Below are 17,164 nucleotides of genomic sequence, written 5' to 3'. Positions count from 1 at the left end.
TAAAAGTGTTGATTCTGCTCGAGCTTCTTTTCAATGCAAACTGAGTTCAGACTAATTATTTATAGATTAAAAAGTAATTGTAGACTGATGACTGGTGCTCTACAGTTATTAATTGTGGGTGTGTGTGTGTGGTGACTGTGGTTGATGTGCATTTCCGTGTTTCTGTCGTTCCTCGCTGCTGAGACCTGAGACTACATTAAAGTAAATCTGTCCCTGCAAAGTCTTGTTCTTTTTCTATTTATTATTTATTGTATTTTCTCCTTTTTCTTATTATTAACTCAAGCTTGTTCTCAGATTTCCAGACATTTCCAAAAAGCCTGAAAGACACGACAGTCATCTTATTTATAGTATGGTGGTTTCTATGGTAGCCAAACAAATAAATAAGCAAACAAAAGCACCTCTCTGGGTGGGTGGGACATCCTCTTTGTCTCTCCTGTCAATCACAGTGACACTAGCCAATCACGCGTGTCTGTGTGCTGATGTATGTAGAAGAGGGAAGATAGCCCTTTCCTCTGAGTGTGTTACGCTGCCTTGTGACACTGCAGTTCTGAAAGATGTCATCGATTGACTTCACATGTCTCAGAGACGTTTATCCATGTTGTTTTTATTTGCATATTCATTAAGAGCACATCTAATTAAAAAAAATGCTGCTGCTGCAGTGCGTCTCGAGGTGTCGCTGCGGGTCCAGTTTCCTCTGGAAGCCAAGCGGGCAGTGCAGGCAGCGGAACGGTCTGTAGTTGCTGTGCTTCCTGCTGTGAGTGATCAGGTTGGAGCTCTGGCTGAATGCCTTCTCACACACCACACACACGTGTGGCTTCTCACCTGTCAGCGACAGACAGAAAAAGCAATAAGAGAAGAAGAAAAGGCACTCTGAGACACAGACAGATTGCTGAAAGCTTCATTACAAAGATTCATCACCATACTCGTATTAACACTAGTCTAAGGACATTATATGTTATTTACCAGCTGGGAGGTCCGTATCATGAAATACCATGACCTCGGCCTTGAAAATACTGACCTCGGCCCCATTACCAGCTGGGAGGTCCGTATTGTGAAATACCATGACAGAGGTCTTGAAAATACTGCCTGAGGCCTCTGGGCCGAGGTCAGTATTTTCAAGGCCGAGGTCACGGTATTTCACGATACGGCCTGACCTTAAGCTGGTAAATAATATATTTATTTTTTTCTTTACCAAATTCTAACAGAAAATGAGAGCGCCCGAAAGGGAAACCATATTTAGAACAAACCTGCTACAAGCTCGTCAAAAACCTGTTTGACAAACTACGTCAGCTCGGAATTTTCCAAAAATAAAAAACTTGATCTAGGTGACACAAAACCAGGTGCTTTTGCTGTGAACACTTATCGCTATCCATGCTGTAAAATTAATGCTATTATACTGAGAAATGCGAAAATAAATGTTGACAAAAAATTGCTACTATGTTTGTTGTTGTTGTGAACAAGCAAGTCACCCAAGGTCCGTAACCGGGGTCCAGATCGTAGGATTCCAGACCGCTCACGAGCCAATCAGAGCACCTGATTTGATGAAAACTGGACTGCAAAAAAGATGAAAAATGTGAACATATTCTCATAAATGCAGCATCCAGCAGCTGATTCTAGTGATGTGGTGAAACACTTCCTGTTTCTGTATCAGTGGAGCTGTGTGTCTGGAATACTTGAAGAATCAGTCGCTGTATTTGCTAGGCAGCTACTGTAGCTAGGCCGCTTTCATTTACAGTCTGAATTACTAAAGAAATCAATTGCTAGTGTGATACACTCAAAAGATGTGACCATTTTTGTGTTTACTTTGGGAATTATTGTTTGTTTATTATTTTTGAGCACTTCCTTTTGCTAGCTAAATGGGAGAGGAAAAAAAAACATTTCAGTAATGAAATTAATGCCCAAAGAAAGTAATTACTTTTCTGGAGAGGAGAATCCTTAAATTAGTAGGAAAGAGGAGAGCAGAACCAGTGTGTACAGATGCGCTGTGCCTGGGTTTTCTAAGATGGGAGGTTCTTCCCTCTCCTCAGAGGAAAATTGGGAAGAGGAACGTGTGATTCCAGTCTTCATTCCTCCTGACATTTCATGTGGATTTTACAGGTTGGTACACTGTATAAAAAAAAAAAATCACAAATAACTACCTCCTAAAGCTAAACTTTATGTATCGCAACCGTAATGAGTCTTGTCAGTAAATCAGAGTGTATTGTCAGGAGTTAAAAACTGATTGTAAAAGCTACGTGTAATAGCACTCTCAGGGAAATGGTGACTGTTTAACCATGAGTCACAGACAATGTTTACACTTTTATGGGGTTAAAAACACATTATTAATATTATTGTCACTGTGTACATTAAAAATAGTGAAATTTTCAATGCTATGGCCCTGAACACTCAAATTATTTCTGTTCTGTTTAATCTTAAAGCATATACGCAGAGCCATGGCCTCACTTTCGTTTATAAATGCCTTGAGACCTCAAGAATGGCACAGGAATAGTTTAAAGCGCAAACAATAAATCTAATATAGGGCCCGTTTACACGAGGACGCTGTCGGGTAAAAACGACTAAATATTTTATCGGAAGTACCTTTCGTCTACACGGGGACGGTGTTTCCGAGGCTGAAAAACGGAAAAAATTGAAAACGCCTTCCAGAGTGGATAAGTTAAAAATGGCCCCCGTTGCATATCCGTCTAAACTACCCAATGGAGCACTTGCATGTAACGTCACAGCCGATCCAGATTGTGACAGACGCCATCTTGTCGGTCAAACGCCATATTTCCGCCTTCTACTTCTACTTCTGGTTCTACTTCTGCTTTTACTTCTACCTTTTCTTCTGGAAAACCCTACTATATACAATTCTACTACAACGGCTGCGGCTACAAGCTCTCCCTACCTGTGCACGTTTTTTATGTTTTTTGTGTGTATTTTTGCGTGTTGTTCATCTGTACCGGACTTCAATATCCACTACAACTGTATGGACTTACTGGACATGGGTTTCCAGCAGAAAATGATGGTTTGTAGTGATTTCCATCGCATGCACAACATTCCGGATGAGATAGCGAGACCAGCGGGGTCTCCATGGATTGTTATCAGAAGCAAAGCGAAGGAGGCGGCGCCGGGAGCGGAAGCAAAAGCGAGGCTGCAGGCAGAGCCGGCCTGTTGACTAAGCTCAGAAAACAGCCACTCAAACCTCCACTGCTAAACCTCTATCTCTCCAATGCCAGATCCATGTAAACAAGACGGACGATTTGGAATTACAGCTGGAATTACCTTATTCTATTCTATAATCGGCTGGTCAGTGCTATACTCAATACTTAAGTGACTTACCCATCCAATGAGGATTCTTGTTTACAAGATGCCACATCTGAGTCGCTGACAAATCCTGAATTTCTGTAAAGATAACTGTCCAGAGATTTATAAGCACGCAGTGCTTCACCACTGAACAGCGAGGGAAAGTTAATGAGGTAATTATACACGTCTGGGTATTCTGCTGGCAGTTCAAACTGGCAGTGAAAACTCCATCCGGTAAACCATAAGGGTCACTAATCTGTAGATCATTTATTTTAGACATATATCTAGTTATCTGTTCATTAGAAAAATGAGCCATGTAGTCCGTCGGTTGAAATTGATCTATTCTGTACACAAGTGCAGCAGTATTCAGCGGTGTTTTTTACTGACAAGATGGCAGCTGTGTACTTTCCAGTCACGTGACTGCAAGATCTCTATACGCGAAACTCTGCTTGGATCTGCTCAAGTCGGGTACTCGTTTACGTCATACATATGTTATATACTGTACATGCCAGCCTGGGAAGTAAGAAAGTAAGTAAAAAAGTAAGAGCATGTCTGATTACATCGATCCAACGGACCTTCAAGCTGCTCTGGCAGCTTTAATAAACGTCCAGGAGTCCTTCGAACATCTATACCGAATCTGCACATACCGTTAATGAACAGAGGTGGGTATAGTATGCTCTTACTTTTTTACTTACTTTCTTACTTACCATAGCCAGAGTAGTCAAAGTTTTCACGGCGCAGATGTGCAGATCAGACAAGACGGAAGACGTTGCGCATGCGTGCAGACATAGCGGAGGTCTTTCACAACACCACCTAGCTGCCTGGCATGCACATCTGTGACAGAGCGCAATGTGTCTGTCACTAAACAGCGGTTCCTCCCGCTGGTCATGTTTCAATGGTCAAGTGCAATGGACTAAACCACAGTTGCAAAGACATTCCAAATACAATCTGTGTTGTATGTTTGTTGTGGGTTTGCAGAGGTGGAAAGTAACGAATTACATTACTCACATTACTGTACTTGAGTAGCTTTTTTGTGTACTTATACTTTTTCAAGTAATTTTTAAAGAGTGTACTTTTACTTTTACTTAAGTATGTTTTCTTTTAAGTAGTGTACTTCGGTACATTTTACATCACAACCGTTACTGAGTAAAAAAAATAAATTAATTAAAAAAAAGGCTAAAACGGAGAAGGGGAAATGCGTTCTGGAAATGAATCACGGGAAGGACAGTTGTCACGCGCGCGAGTCTCACACAGATGATGGCGGACATGCACCGGTGCTTTAAGGGGGTGGGCTTCGGGGGGCTCAAGCCCCTGGGCCACAGCCAATCAGAGGCCTTGTAATATTAATAAAATAATAAACTGTCAGAATCGTGGGCCTACATTAATGTACGGATAGAAATAAGGTTAGAAATAAATGAGCGCACAGTAGCCTGCTGTAAGAGACATGGTGGATGTGGTTCGCGAAACGAACACCCACAACTGTACCAGAATAAAATGTAACAAAATGTAACATCACGCACGAAAGCGCGCCAAAGACTGCAGACTACTGAGACACAAATTTAGAGGCTTTGAAAGATGAAGCGTTCACATGTTATAGCGGGGCGCATAAAAGGAAAAAAAGAGAGAGATGCAGGTAATGATAGAATCGTTGCCTAAAGTCACAGACTTTTTAAGGTAAGGATCACCAATCTGTTCAGAATATCAGCTACTTATCAGTTATCAGCCTACCAGCAGCTAGGCTATGTGCAGCTAGGCTAGATATGCTATGATCTGTCCAACAGTAAAATAAATCAGTTGTGATTTGAATACGTGTCGTGTGATTTGAGTTATAATCCTGTTAGTATAATAGCATATTTTGATGGGGATAATAAAATGTCTAAAACGGCATCTACTGAAGAAATTGATGAAAAGATTGCAGCCTATAATTTTCACAGTTCGGGCAGCAGACAGAGTAAGCATACTGAGGGGAATAGCAATACAAAGCTAGCGCAGATCCACATTTCTCACTAGCTGTGTTGGGTGTGTTGTTAACCCGTGTGGATTTAAGTGAAATACTTGAGAATTTCTGTGGTCAAGACAACGTTTTAAGGTAAGGACACTTGATTATTAATGTTTGCCCGCCGTGGCTTGTTGTTGACGAAAGGCCCACATGATTTTGCCTTATGCAGCTACTGCTAGAGTCATGCTTTGAACTAGGTTAAGCTCATTTGCACTAAAGGATGGGTTTATTGAAGGACTTTGATGTAGCTAGTTTCTTTTTAAAAAATCGTATGCTCAAAACAGTATGCCCGTGTTCATCATGTTTAACTTTTTTCTTGATGGAGTGTGTGAAATATTGTTGAGTGGTATTTCGATGCAGTCATGTCAAAAAGGCAGTTGAATGCACGGTCTTATTCAAGGAGAAGGAAGACTTGCATGATGCTTGAACATAGATCGGTAAAATAGACCCTAGTAGGACTTGGTTTCATGTATTTCAGTCTGTAGAGTTATGAGTTTGGCCGCTGTCCATGGTGTTTACGTTTCATGTGGCCGCCGAGCCAAGTACCTTCATCATCATCATCATGTTCCCCTGTCAAAAGTTAAACTCTCTAGGGGTGCTTCTGCTGTAGCAGTTGCAGCAGTTGCTCAAAGTTTGATTTGTCCATCATCATACGTCTTATCTGTTGGGTGTCTATGCCCAGCAGATTTTCCCATTTCGTCCATTTGTAACCATTTTTGTCAAACAGGAGCTGCTTTTGCACTTGGTTATTGCCCATCCGGCAAACGTGAGCAATATATTTTAGTTGTTGTACTTAGCAGGATAGTTTTATATCCTGGGTTCCTGTCAGTTTCCGGAGGTCAGCATTGGACATCTTGTAGCTCCAGTCTATATCTTCATTTGTAGTTTTCTTTTGGTCAGGGGCATTCTTTCGTTTATATCCATCTTTAATCATTTTCCTTAGGAAGCCGTGCCACACTACCTCAATTTTGTGAATTTCACTGGATGATAGTTGCCATGCCTGTGTGCTGTACAGGAGACGAGATCGAACACATGCCACTAGGAACTTTATACGGGTTTTTAGTAGTATTCGGTGGTCGGTTAGAACGTGTTTCAGTTCATTCCATTTCATGAATGCAGCACTTATCCTAGCATGCAGGAAGTGTGAGGATTCATCACAGTTGCTGACATTATAACCAAGATATTTAAAGGTGCGGACGTTTTTAATATTAGTGCCGCCAAGGGAAATGATACTTGGTTTACATTTGATATCCTCATTGACGTTAAAAGCCATTGTTTCTGTTTTGACATATGATATTTGTAAACCAAAGCGGGTGTAGGTCTTATCATACAACTGAAGAATATTCTGAAGCTCCTCGATGGATCCAGCAAGTATGGCCTGATCATCTGCGTATAGAATCTCTGTTATGCAACCCTCTCCTGATGCTCGTGCTTTCGTATGCATTTCTCTTGTGGATACCTCATTTGGAATGCAATATCTGAACTTGAAGCCTGTATCTGGGTACAGTTTTGATATCTCATGCTGTGCAATCCTGACAACAAAGTCCATATAGATATTAAAAACTGATGGCGATTCTAGGGCACCTTGTCTTGCAGTGAATGTTTGTTTTCATGCCGCAGAGCTATTTTTATGCATTTTATTTTTTAAAAGGACTTGTCTGTAGGTGTGTGTTTTTTATGTTTACAACACATAGGTCTACATTAGCGCACGCGCGCTTGTGTGGTTATCTCTGGTCATGCCCCTGCGTGAAAGTTACGCAGTATCACTGTCCTGTCCGTGGTAATAATCAGAACTGGCTCTGTAATGATAATCCGCGCGTTCTTCTCTCCCTCTGTGGTCGGATGTGTTGAGCGATGTGAGCGTGGGCCTTGCGCAGCTACGCTGAGCCAAACGTAACCTATTGTAGGCTTCTAGGCTAATTACGTGCTTACACTGTAAATGCTTGACACGTATTGCAAATAAAATAAGAGTGTTTTCCTGGCCAACGGTAAGGGTAGGGTTGACAGGTAGCCTATGAGGGGCCTAGCCCCTGGGCCACGGGTGTTGATAAAGCGCCCCTGCGGACATGGAGGAGACCGAGGAACCTGTGGTGGACGACCCTGCAGAAAACGCAATTTCTTCCAGTAATGAAGTGCACCCCTGGCCCTACATACGTGATCACTTCAGCTTCGTAGAGAAAAGGGGTGACAGTTTCATTATGCAATGCAGATTATGTGTGCCCAAGAAGACAACCATTGCGGCATACAAAAATTCGACATCTAATCTGCGCAAGCATGTTGAGGTAAGTATTGTCATTGGCATCATAATCACAGGCGCAGATAGAGGGTGGGACAGGTGGGATTCGTCCCACCCAGATTTAAATTCACCTCGTTCGGTCCCCCCCACTTATAGGGAGGAAAAAACGTCTATGCTGTCTTTCTTTGCATAAGGCAAACCTCACGGAAAAATCAAAAGACTAATTACCATTCAGTTTATTGAGGTGCACAGCAGTGTATACATAGTTGCAACAACTCACATAAAACAAAACAAAGACTGATATTCGGTTGGTTGAGCTGCGCAGACTGCACAGGTTGCGAGCTCGAGCTTGGTTGCTATGGTTACCCACAACAAGTTTGACAGGCATATCAGGGTTGGGGTTGGTTTGCTGGCAGCTTTGTCCCCCCCAGTTTTTTGTCCCCCCCAGTTTTTTGTCCCCCTCAGTTCAAAAAACGTATCTGCACCCCTGATCATAATGTTTCCTTTCCATAGTAAAACTGACAATAGGCTGGTTATATTCCAAAAATAGTGGATGGCATTGCTAATGTTGAAGTAGCAACCTGTTGGTACTGTAACATAACGGTAACTAGTCTGTTATTCGGTTGGCTAATCATGCAAGCAAGTTAGCTCGCCAACCTGACGTGATCAGTCCTCCTACCATTCTACATCCAACAGGCCAGAAAGGAATACTAAGCAAAACAAATAATGTTTGAATTGAATTGTTCAATAACACACAGTGCACACAGGCAAGCTACGAGATTTCGGTGCAACATTTCACTTTCATATTTCGTGTACAATGCTTTGTGTGTGGTCAGGGCGATGTAAACGACATGACTGTGTGTATTGACCTTTTTTGTTTGTCTCAGTTTTAATGCAGCATTATCCTAAGCATTCAATTTGATACACTTCCTTTAAATAAAACATCTGGGTTGAGATGTACATATATCCTTGTTTCCTCTTCTTTTTCATTTTTGCACAACACAATGGAGGCAGAAAACACCCATTGTTAAAAGTAACGTTTTACTTTTACTCAAAGTACATTTTAAATGATCTACTTTTTACTTTTACTTGAGTAGATTTTTTGTCTGGTAACTTTACTTGTACTTAAGTAAAATTTCATCAGAGTAACAGTACTTGTTCTTGAGTATAATATTTTAGTACTCTTTCCACCTCTGTGGGTTTGGTAATGGGGGCTTTACAAGTATGTTTTGTTACAGGTACATTTGTTACAACTTTTAGATATGCAAACCTGAAATGTTTGATACATGCGTTCATAGTAAAAGACGCGACAGGTTTAAACAGCGCAAGCATTTATTAGTTTTCACTATAAACAATAGCGTGTAAAGATTCATTAAGTGCGCATGTTTAACATCTGAATCCTTTTCTGCTAGAGTTTATCTAACATCAGCCAGAAATGTTTGTAGCCATTTACCTGCTGTAGTCTTCCGGGTGCGGGACCAAACCAGAATGCAGGTCTGAAAGCGCTTTTCAAGGTTTCTTCCGCGATGCGCGGGAAAGCAGCTCATTAGAGCGGAGAGAAATGGTCTAAAAATCTTACGTAAGTGTTTGTTGTAATATTTAAGGTCTGCACATTGTTGTAGGAGTGTAATGCATGCAGTGAAAATGTTTAGAACTGTTAAAATCTGTCTAGATGTGTTGATTGATTTTAATTGTGTTAAGACTGTGCACTGTTCATTCGGGAGACGGCCTCGGCAGGGAGAGGACGCATGACTTGAGCTCTGTGTGAGTAATGCCAGAGTAGCCTAGCTTGCGTGGGCATTTTGTCCCAGAATTTTTTTTTGTTTGGTTTTGTCATCAGTGTTTTTTTTTGTCCTGTTTGTGTTAACTGCCGGCTTAAGAATAAAAAGAAAACTATTTTTGTACAAGAATTTTCCTTGTTTTGCTCATCATTCTGACTGACTACTCCATCCGCTCGGCACACTCTATTACAGCATCCAATTGAATTCCACACATTTATGCGTCACCGTATAGATGCAGATTTCCTCCTTGAAAACGGTCATGTAGACGCGGAAAAAAGTGAGAACGAAAACGGACTTTTGCGTTTTTGTTTCAGACCGTCCCCGTGTAAAGTGGGCCATAGTAATTTTTACGATTAAAGTGATTTATATAGGTAGCGGTCTGAGTGAATGATGGTGACGTCCATAATGTCACAGCAGGAAGGCTATCGGTCTCATCGCCATTTCCGCTACACTAAAACACAGAGCTGACTGCAACTCTGATCCTCCATTTTGAGCTAATTTATCACCATGCCACGGAGATGTGTTTTTGGCCGGTGCAGCAACACAACAAAAGGTGGATTTACGTTGCATTCATGGCCCAAGAATGTTCAAACTGTGAAGATTTGGACGCATTATGTGAGAAGTTCACGGGCACACTGGGCGCCTACGAAGTGGTCTCTCCTCTACTCTGCACATTTTACTGAAGACTCGTATGAGACCTCTGATCTGTTGAGGAGTGTTGGCCATAAGCCCGTATTGAAAGAGGGTGCAGTACCAACAATTAAAGAAAAAGAAAACTACAAGAAAAGGAAAGTATTTATTTTATTTTTTTTTTAAATAAAAGTGAGTTCAGTGGCACCAGTCCTCCTGGAGTGAGCCGAGGGTTGTTACTAAAACCCAGGACGGAACGTGACGGGACATATCGCTCTGGCAGTGACCTCCCCACGGTCGTTGCTAAAACCGGTGACATCCTGTTCCATCCCGGGTTTTAGTACAGTGGCGCTTGAAAGTTTGTGAACCCTTTAGAATTTTCTATATTTCTGCATAAATATGACCTAAAACAACATCAGATTTTCACACAAGTCCTAAAAGTAGATAAAGAGAACCCAGTTAAACAAATGAGACACAAATATCATACTTGGTCATTTATTTATCAAGGAAAATGATCCAATATTACATATCTGTGAATGGCAAAAGTATGTGAACCTCTAGGATTAGCACTTAATTTGACAGTGAAATTAGAGTCAGGTGTTTTCAATCAGTGGGATGACAATCAGGTGTGAGTGGGCATCCTGTTTTATTTAAAGAACAGAGATCTATCAAAGTCTGATCTTCACAACACATGTTTGTGGAAGTGTATCATGGCATGAACAAAGGAGATTTCTGAGGACCTCAGAAAAAGCGTTGTTGATGGTCATCAGGCTGGAAAAGGTTACAAAGCCATCACTAAAGAGTTTGGACTCCACCAATCCACAGTCAGACAGATTGTGTACAAATGGAGGAAATTCAAGACCATTGTTACCCTCCCCAGGAGTGGCCGACCAACAAAGATCACTCCAAAAGCAAGGTGTGTAATAGTCAGCGAGGTCACAAAGGACCCCAGGGTAACTTCTGAGCAACTGAAGGCCCCTCTCACACTGGCTAATGTTAATGTTCATGAGTCCACCATCAGGAGAACACTGAACAACAATGGTGTGCATGGCAGGGTTGCAAGGAGAAAGCCACTGCTCTCCAAAAAGAACATTGCTGCTTGTCTGCACTTTGCTAAAGATCATGTGAACAAGCCAGAAGGCTGTTGGAAAAATGTTTTGTGGAAAGATTAGACCAAAATAGAACTTTTTGGTTTAAATGAGAAGCATTCTGTTTGGAGAAAGGAAAACACTGCATCTCAACATAAGAACCTTATCCCATCTGTGAAACATGGTGGTGGTAATATCGTGGTTTGGGCCTGTTTTGCTGCATCTGGGCCAGGACGGCTTGCCATCATTGATGGAACAATGAATTCTGAATTATACCAGCGAATTCTAAAGGAAAATGTCAGGACATCTGTCCATGAACTGAATCTCAAGAGAAGGTGGGTCATGCAACAAGACAATGACCCTAAGCACACAAGTCGTTCTACCAAAGAATGGTTAAAGAAGAATAAAGTGAATGTTTTGGAATGGCCAAGTCCAAGTCCTGATCTTAATCCAATTGAAATGTTGTCGAAGGACCTGAAGCGAGCAGTTCATGTGAGGAAACCCACCAACATCCCAGAGTTGAAGCTGTTCTGTATGGAGGAATGGGCTAAAATTCCTCCAAGCCGGTGTGCAGGACTGATCAACAGTTACCGCAAACGTTTAGTTGCAGTTATTGCTGCACAAGGGGGTCACAGCAGATACTGAAAGCAAAGGTTCACATACTTTTGCCACTCACAAATATGTAATATTGGGTCATTTTCCTTAATAAATAAATGACCAAGTATAATATTTTTGTCTCATTTGTTTAACTGGGTTCTCTTTATCTACTTTTAGGACTTGTGTGAAAATCTGATGATGTTTTAGGTCATATTTATGCAGAAATACCGAAAATTCTAAAGGGTTCACAAACTTTCAAGCACCACTGTAATTGCCTGAGCCCAGCAGTAATGGCGGAATACACAGCCACGTTGTTTACCTGCATTTAGATTAATACATGTAACTTGTATTGTGTGTTTAAGTTAGCGGTATAAGATTATTTAATTTGCTTCAGAATGTGATTGTCTCAGTTCATCTGATTATTTAATGAGCCTTTTACGTTTTATCAGTGAAAATGCATGCATGTACGTGTATGTTGCATAAGTTATAGCACCTATCCTGTTTTAATGAGAGTCAACCCACAATCAATGAAGTCAAATCAGGCTGAGTTGAGCAAGTCGGTAATGCTATTTCTTACTCATCTCATTATCTCTAGCCGCTTTATCCTGTTCTACAGGGTCGCAGGCAAGCTGGAGCCTATCCCAGCTGACTATGGGCGAAAGGCAGGGTACACCCTAGACAAGTCGCCAGGTCATCACAGGGGTGACACATAGACACAGACAACCATTCACACACTCATTCACATCTACGGTCAATTTAGAGTCGCTATTTCTTACTTTCGCCATAAATTTTTATTCATATGACTTTGGTCTATAGCTGTCAAAGGCCTCGGCCTTATAACTGGTTACCGCAGTGACGTCACGCACTCAGGGCTGGCTGGCTCAGCGAGGCAGCTCGAATGCCAACTTTGCAGTCGATTTTAACTCTCAAAAAAAAAATTTTATTCCCATTTATGCAGCATACAAGAGTCAAGGATGGAGATACTATCCACTCAGAAATTTATTTAAAAATAAAGGCTCTGCGTATCTCCTTTAAAGATGTAGATTTTCGATTTTGACCCAGACTAATATTTGAAGTTAATTGACATTCCCTATGTGACACATCAAGTGTTTTGAGACATAAAAACAGCCTCAGACTACTTAAAGCAGCTTACAACACACATGTATGTTCATTTATGTTTCTCAGTGTATTTTATGTATGCGTGTTTTATTTGCTACTCAGATAACAGTATATGAGTGTAGCTTCTAGCTGAGTTAATTGCACTATGTGGTAGTAGCTATGTGATCAGCACAGACGCTGAGAAGGTACACTTCAACAAATACTGATGTCACATGTAACCTAGCAATGGTTCCTGAGTGTGGTGAACATGAGTTAATGGGAAGATCAAAACCCCCCAAAACCTACTGACGTACATTATTGCAGCAATGTAAGGACGCTAAACCAAACCATGGACATTGGAACAAAGATACATTCATGCACCAGGGAGGATTTTGAATGTTTATTCCATGTTTTCTGACATTCTGTAATAAATGAGAGGAAAATTGGGAAATGTGTGGTTCCGGTCTTCATTCCTCCTGACATTTCATGTGTATTTTACAGGGAATTGGAGACTCTGAACCAACAACCTTTTTGTTATTGTTGTCCTAACATTGGGACATTGCAAGCTAGCAAGCCATTTCAAACAATGTTAGCAAGCTATGTTAGCTAGTGCATGTACAGTGTAAATTATTCAAAGAATCACTAAGCACTTATCTTAGCTTGTGCTTGTATTTTATTTATTATTAGCCAAAAAATGTTCTTGAGTCACACTAGTGCTCTAGAATCACTGTACAAGCTATCTAATTCTCAGCTACGGTACATTTTATGAGATTATCGTGATTGATTAGAGAATTATTCTTATTGACTATGTTTGCTAGCTAGCTGAGTTAGCCAGGCAGTTTTCTGTGCAAACAGTAGCCTAACCTGATAGCGTCTGAAGCGCTCCACAAAGACTCCTTAGCTAAGTTAGCTGGCTAGTTTTCCTTGGAAACATGAAGTATGTTATGCTAGCTTGTGTCTGTGATGTCAATAGCTAGACAGAATCATTAAATAAATTAGCTAGCTAGTTTTCCTTGGAAACATGAGGTATGTTATGCTAGCTTGTGCCTGTGAACTATCATTAACTAGACAGCTAAAGTAACTAGAAAGAGTTATTAAGAAGAATCACTAGCTAAGTTAGTTAGCCACTTTGCTCTGGAAACATAGGTTTGTGCTCCTGTTGTCAAGCATCCTGTTGTCTTGAATGCTTGAAGAAACATCAGCTTCATTTAATTTGTGAATTTGTGTCAGATAATTTGTGAAGAATTACTAGAAGTTATCCAGATTATTTTCACTGGAAAAACTAGCTAGCTGCTTTTTATTTTATCTGTATTGTCTTGATTAAAGCCAGTCAAGCTAGGTTCTAAATAACTAAAGACATTTTGAAAGCTAGGTTTTCTAACTAGCCAAATTAGAGAGTCCATTTACTCTGATAACAGTTAGCTTGTGTCAGAATTATGTTTAATACTTGTTAGCTTTATTTACAAGGCAGCTAAGGTAACTAGCTGATTTCCTGTGCAAATAGGTAGCTAGCAAATTTTCTGTGAACACATTAGCTAGCTACATTTGTGTGTGTATGTGAGAGAGAGAGAGAGACCAGTGTGTATGAAGGTGTGTTTCTTCATGTCAGATTTCTGGTGGAATCTCTTGCCGCAGTATTGACAGGAGTAAGGCCGAGTGTTGGAGTGGATCAGCAGGTGAGTGGAGAGAGTCGATGAGCATTTAAACACCTCACACAGCTTACAGACAAAACTGTGATCCTAACACACATTTATTAAGCTAATAGACCTTGCTAATTCTGGAAAGACTCACATCCTAACATCATATGACTACAACACACACCCACAGGTGTGCCTTACTTTAGCCCTGCCATAGAGGCTAGCAGGAGGTCGGAGCCCATGATGCTGTGTGTTGAAACCAAACCCAGTCAGTGGAACAGCAGCTCTGTTGATGTGAGACCTGCGCAGGTGAGTCACTAAACCCACGGCTGAGGACATCAAACAGATTCTGCTCGCACACCCCCCTGCCCCCCCTTCAGCATCTGACATGTCATCCTCACAGTTTCCCCCCCCAACACACACACACATACATCTCATCGTTCATTAACACACTGAACTCAGGGACTGCACATCTCACTTTACCTCGCTCATTTGCACTATTCCGCACTACCTCATTTTAACAGCTGCTAGTTTGTTTATACTGCTTATTTCATGTTTACCTGCTATACCTCAAGTGCCCTTGACTGTTTGGTTATTTGAACCAGTGTGTGTGTGTGTATATATATATATATATATATATATATATATATATATATATAATATATATATATATATATATATATATATATATATACACACACACACACACACACACACACACACATTTTTTATATATATATAATATATAAAAATATATAGTGTTTAGTCTACGTCTAGTTCATATCTAGAGTGTTTATACTGTTTATATTGTCTGAGTGTTTAGTCTGTGTGTAGTTCTTATCTAGTGTTTACACTGTTTATTTATAGGGTCATTCCATGCCAAATCAACAAATATCTGACAAATTTATGCTCGACCATCTCAGATTTCAATGAAATTTGGAGGGCTCAGAGATACTATTAAAAGAAGTTAATCCCCAAAATTTGAGCTTCCTATCTCCAACGGTTTCAGAGATACAGGCATTTGAATTTTTCGATTTTTTTTTGCATTTTGCTCAAAACATACATATTTCAAAGTGTAATATAATCTTTATTATGCAAGATAGAAACCTAAAATTTTGCACAGAGAGACTCAATGTCTTGTACTACAAGCGTCAACTTAGAATTTCAATGGTCATTATATATTAGATGGTGATTTTAACAAGGAAATTAAAAAGACAAATTTGCATTTTTTGCATTTTTAACTCATTCTGGAAGCTTGCCTGTGGCAGTAATGCTTAAACTAAGAATGTTATTCAAATCTACACAGAAATATCTACCAATTTCAGTTTTACCAAGTCTCCACTATTCCTAGTTTGTCTGTAATAGGGTTTTGAAATTCGCCGATTTCTAAAACATGCCATTTTCAGTAGCAAGAAATCCAATGTGGGATAGCAGTTAGGAACTTGTAAATTTTTTTCAGTAATCCCCAAGACCCATATTTTATATTTCCAAATTTTTGTTCTGCGTCTCTCAAGTATTTTTAAACTACAGTGGTTTAAAAAATCCATTTTCACCAAATTCAAATTTGATATAATTTTCATATAACTGATATTTGAGGGTTAATAAATGCTTCAATAAGGCTCAAGTAGGTTAGGAGACATGTTTCTTCCTCAATTTTAAATAAAATTTCAATTAATGCTCAGTATTAATTATTTGTAAATTGATTTTAATCTAAGACTGTGTAACATTAGCAATCAATGACCAGCTAATGTGTACTAGTCAACAGCCAGCCTTATCAATATCAACACAGCATAATAGGTGACCTTTGATACCAGAACAGGTGGCTCATATCTTATAGTTTTAGAGTCTGTAAACTGCATACTTGTTCAGATAACATTATATTGCTTGGATTATATTAAATACATTGTAATACAGAGCACTGAGAAAATTTACCAATGTTATTAACTGAATGTGTTTCTTTGCAAGGATTGGATATTTTGAATAGTTGACTAGGGAATTTAATTGTAGTTGCTTTCAATTTGAGATCAGTATAAATGAGTTTGTTCTTAGACATCTAGAAATGGCTGAACTTCCTCCCTGTTCTATAGGAATTGGACTAAAGAAAGATTCTGACTGCCATAATCTAACATACAACAGAAATTGTAAGTTAAATACACACTCTCAGTATAGTTTTGAGCAAATTTCATTAATTAAACAGAGAACTGAACTTGAGAACATTTCAAGCACAGACACAGTATGTCTGCATCATGAGAAACTGTTTCTGATGAAATATGAAGAGCTACAGAAAAGTTGTGATCCATATGAAAGGCACAAGAAAAGTTAAAACAGAATTACATTGCTGAAAGCTTAACCTCTGCCATCAGCTCCTGCAAGCACCATCATGCCCCAAAGAAGGCAGTCTCCTTCGTAAAAGCTGGAGAGAAACCCCGAGCATGCCAACATATAACAGGCCTCCTCCACACGGCAAATGACTGGCAGCTGCAGGCCGACCTGGGAAAGCAGCTAAGGTTTCCCCAACATGTGGCAGCAACAACTCTCCGTCCAGACGTGGTGATAACATCTGAGGCTTCAAAACACCTCATCATTCTGGAACTAACAGTTCCCTGGGAAGAGCGTCTTGAGGAGGCCAATGAGAGGAAAAGAGCCAAGTACCAGGAGCTGGTGGTGGAGTGCAGGGAGAGAGGTTGGAGAACCTTCTACGAGTCCACAGAAGTCAGCTGTAGGGGTTTTGCAGGGCGCTCCCTCTGCAAAGTCCTGAGTCGCTTGGGCATTGTAGGAGCAGCTAAGAAGAGGGCCATTGCATCCGCGAGTGAAGC

The 17,164-nt window shown here is 40.3% G+C and overlaps 2 protein-coding genes and 1 long non-coding RNA gene across 8 annotated transcripts in view; 1 reads left to right on the top strand and 2 right to left on the bottom strand.

The window, feature by feature from the left end:
- The window catches only part of LOC132870646 (NACHT, LRR and PYD domains-containing protein 12-like), a 426,251-nt gene that overhangs the window by 326,090 nt on the left and 82,997 nt on the right, over positions 1-17,164 (bottom strand). The gene's annotated exons all lie outside the window — the stretch shown is intronic.
- On the bottom strand, positions 632-14,515 carry LOC132871036 (zinc finger protein Gfi-1b-like). The gene is made up of 3 exons (XM_060905192.1): positions 14,511-14,515; positions 14,288-14,442; positions 632-822 (listed from the first exon to the last, which is right to left on the bottom strand). The coding sequence occupies exons 1-3, from the start codon at positions 14,513-14,515 to the stop codon at positions 632-634; spliced, it is 351 nt and encodes a 116-aa protein (XP_060761175.1).
- The window catches only part of LOC132870370 (uncharacterized), a 2,700-nt gene continuing 77 nt past the window's right edge, over positions 14,542-17,164 (top strand). Inside the window, exons 1-3 of the long non-coding RNA XR_009651096.1 lie at positions 14,542-14,657; positions 16,436-16,489; positions 16,712-17,164. The exon at positions 16,712-17,164 is cut by the window's right edge and continues 77 nt beyond it. This is a non-coding gene — a long non-coding RNA (uncharacterized LOC132870370). The remainder of the gene's footprint in view (positions 14,658-16,435; positions 16,490-16,711) is intronic.

Source organism: Neoarius graeffei, chromosome 22, assembly GCF_027579695.1.
Source record: "Neoarius graeffei isolate fNeoGra1 chromosome 22, fNeoGra1.pri, whole genome shotgun sequence".
NCBI classification, from domain to species: Eukaryota; Metazoa; Chordata; class Actinopteri; order Siluriformes; family Ariidae; genus Neoarius; species Neoarius graeffei.
This window is presented reverse-complemented; position numbering and strand designations above follow the sequence as displayed.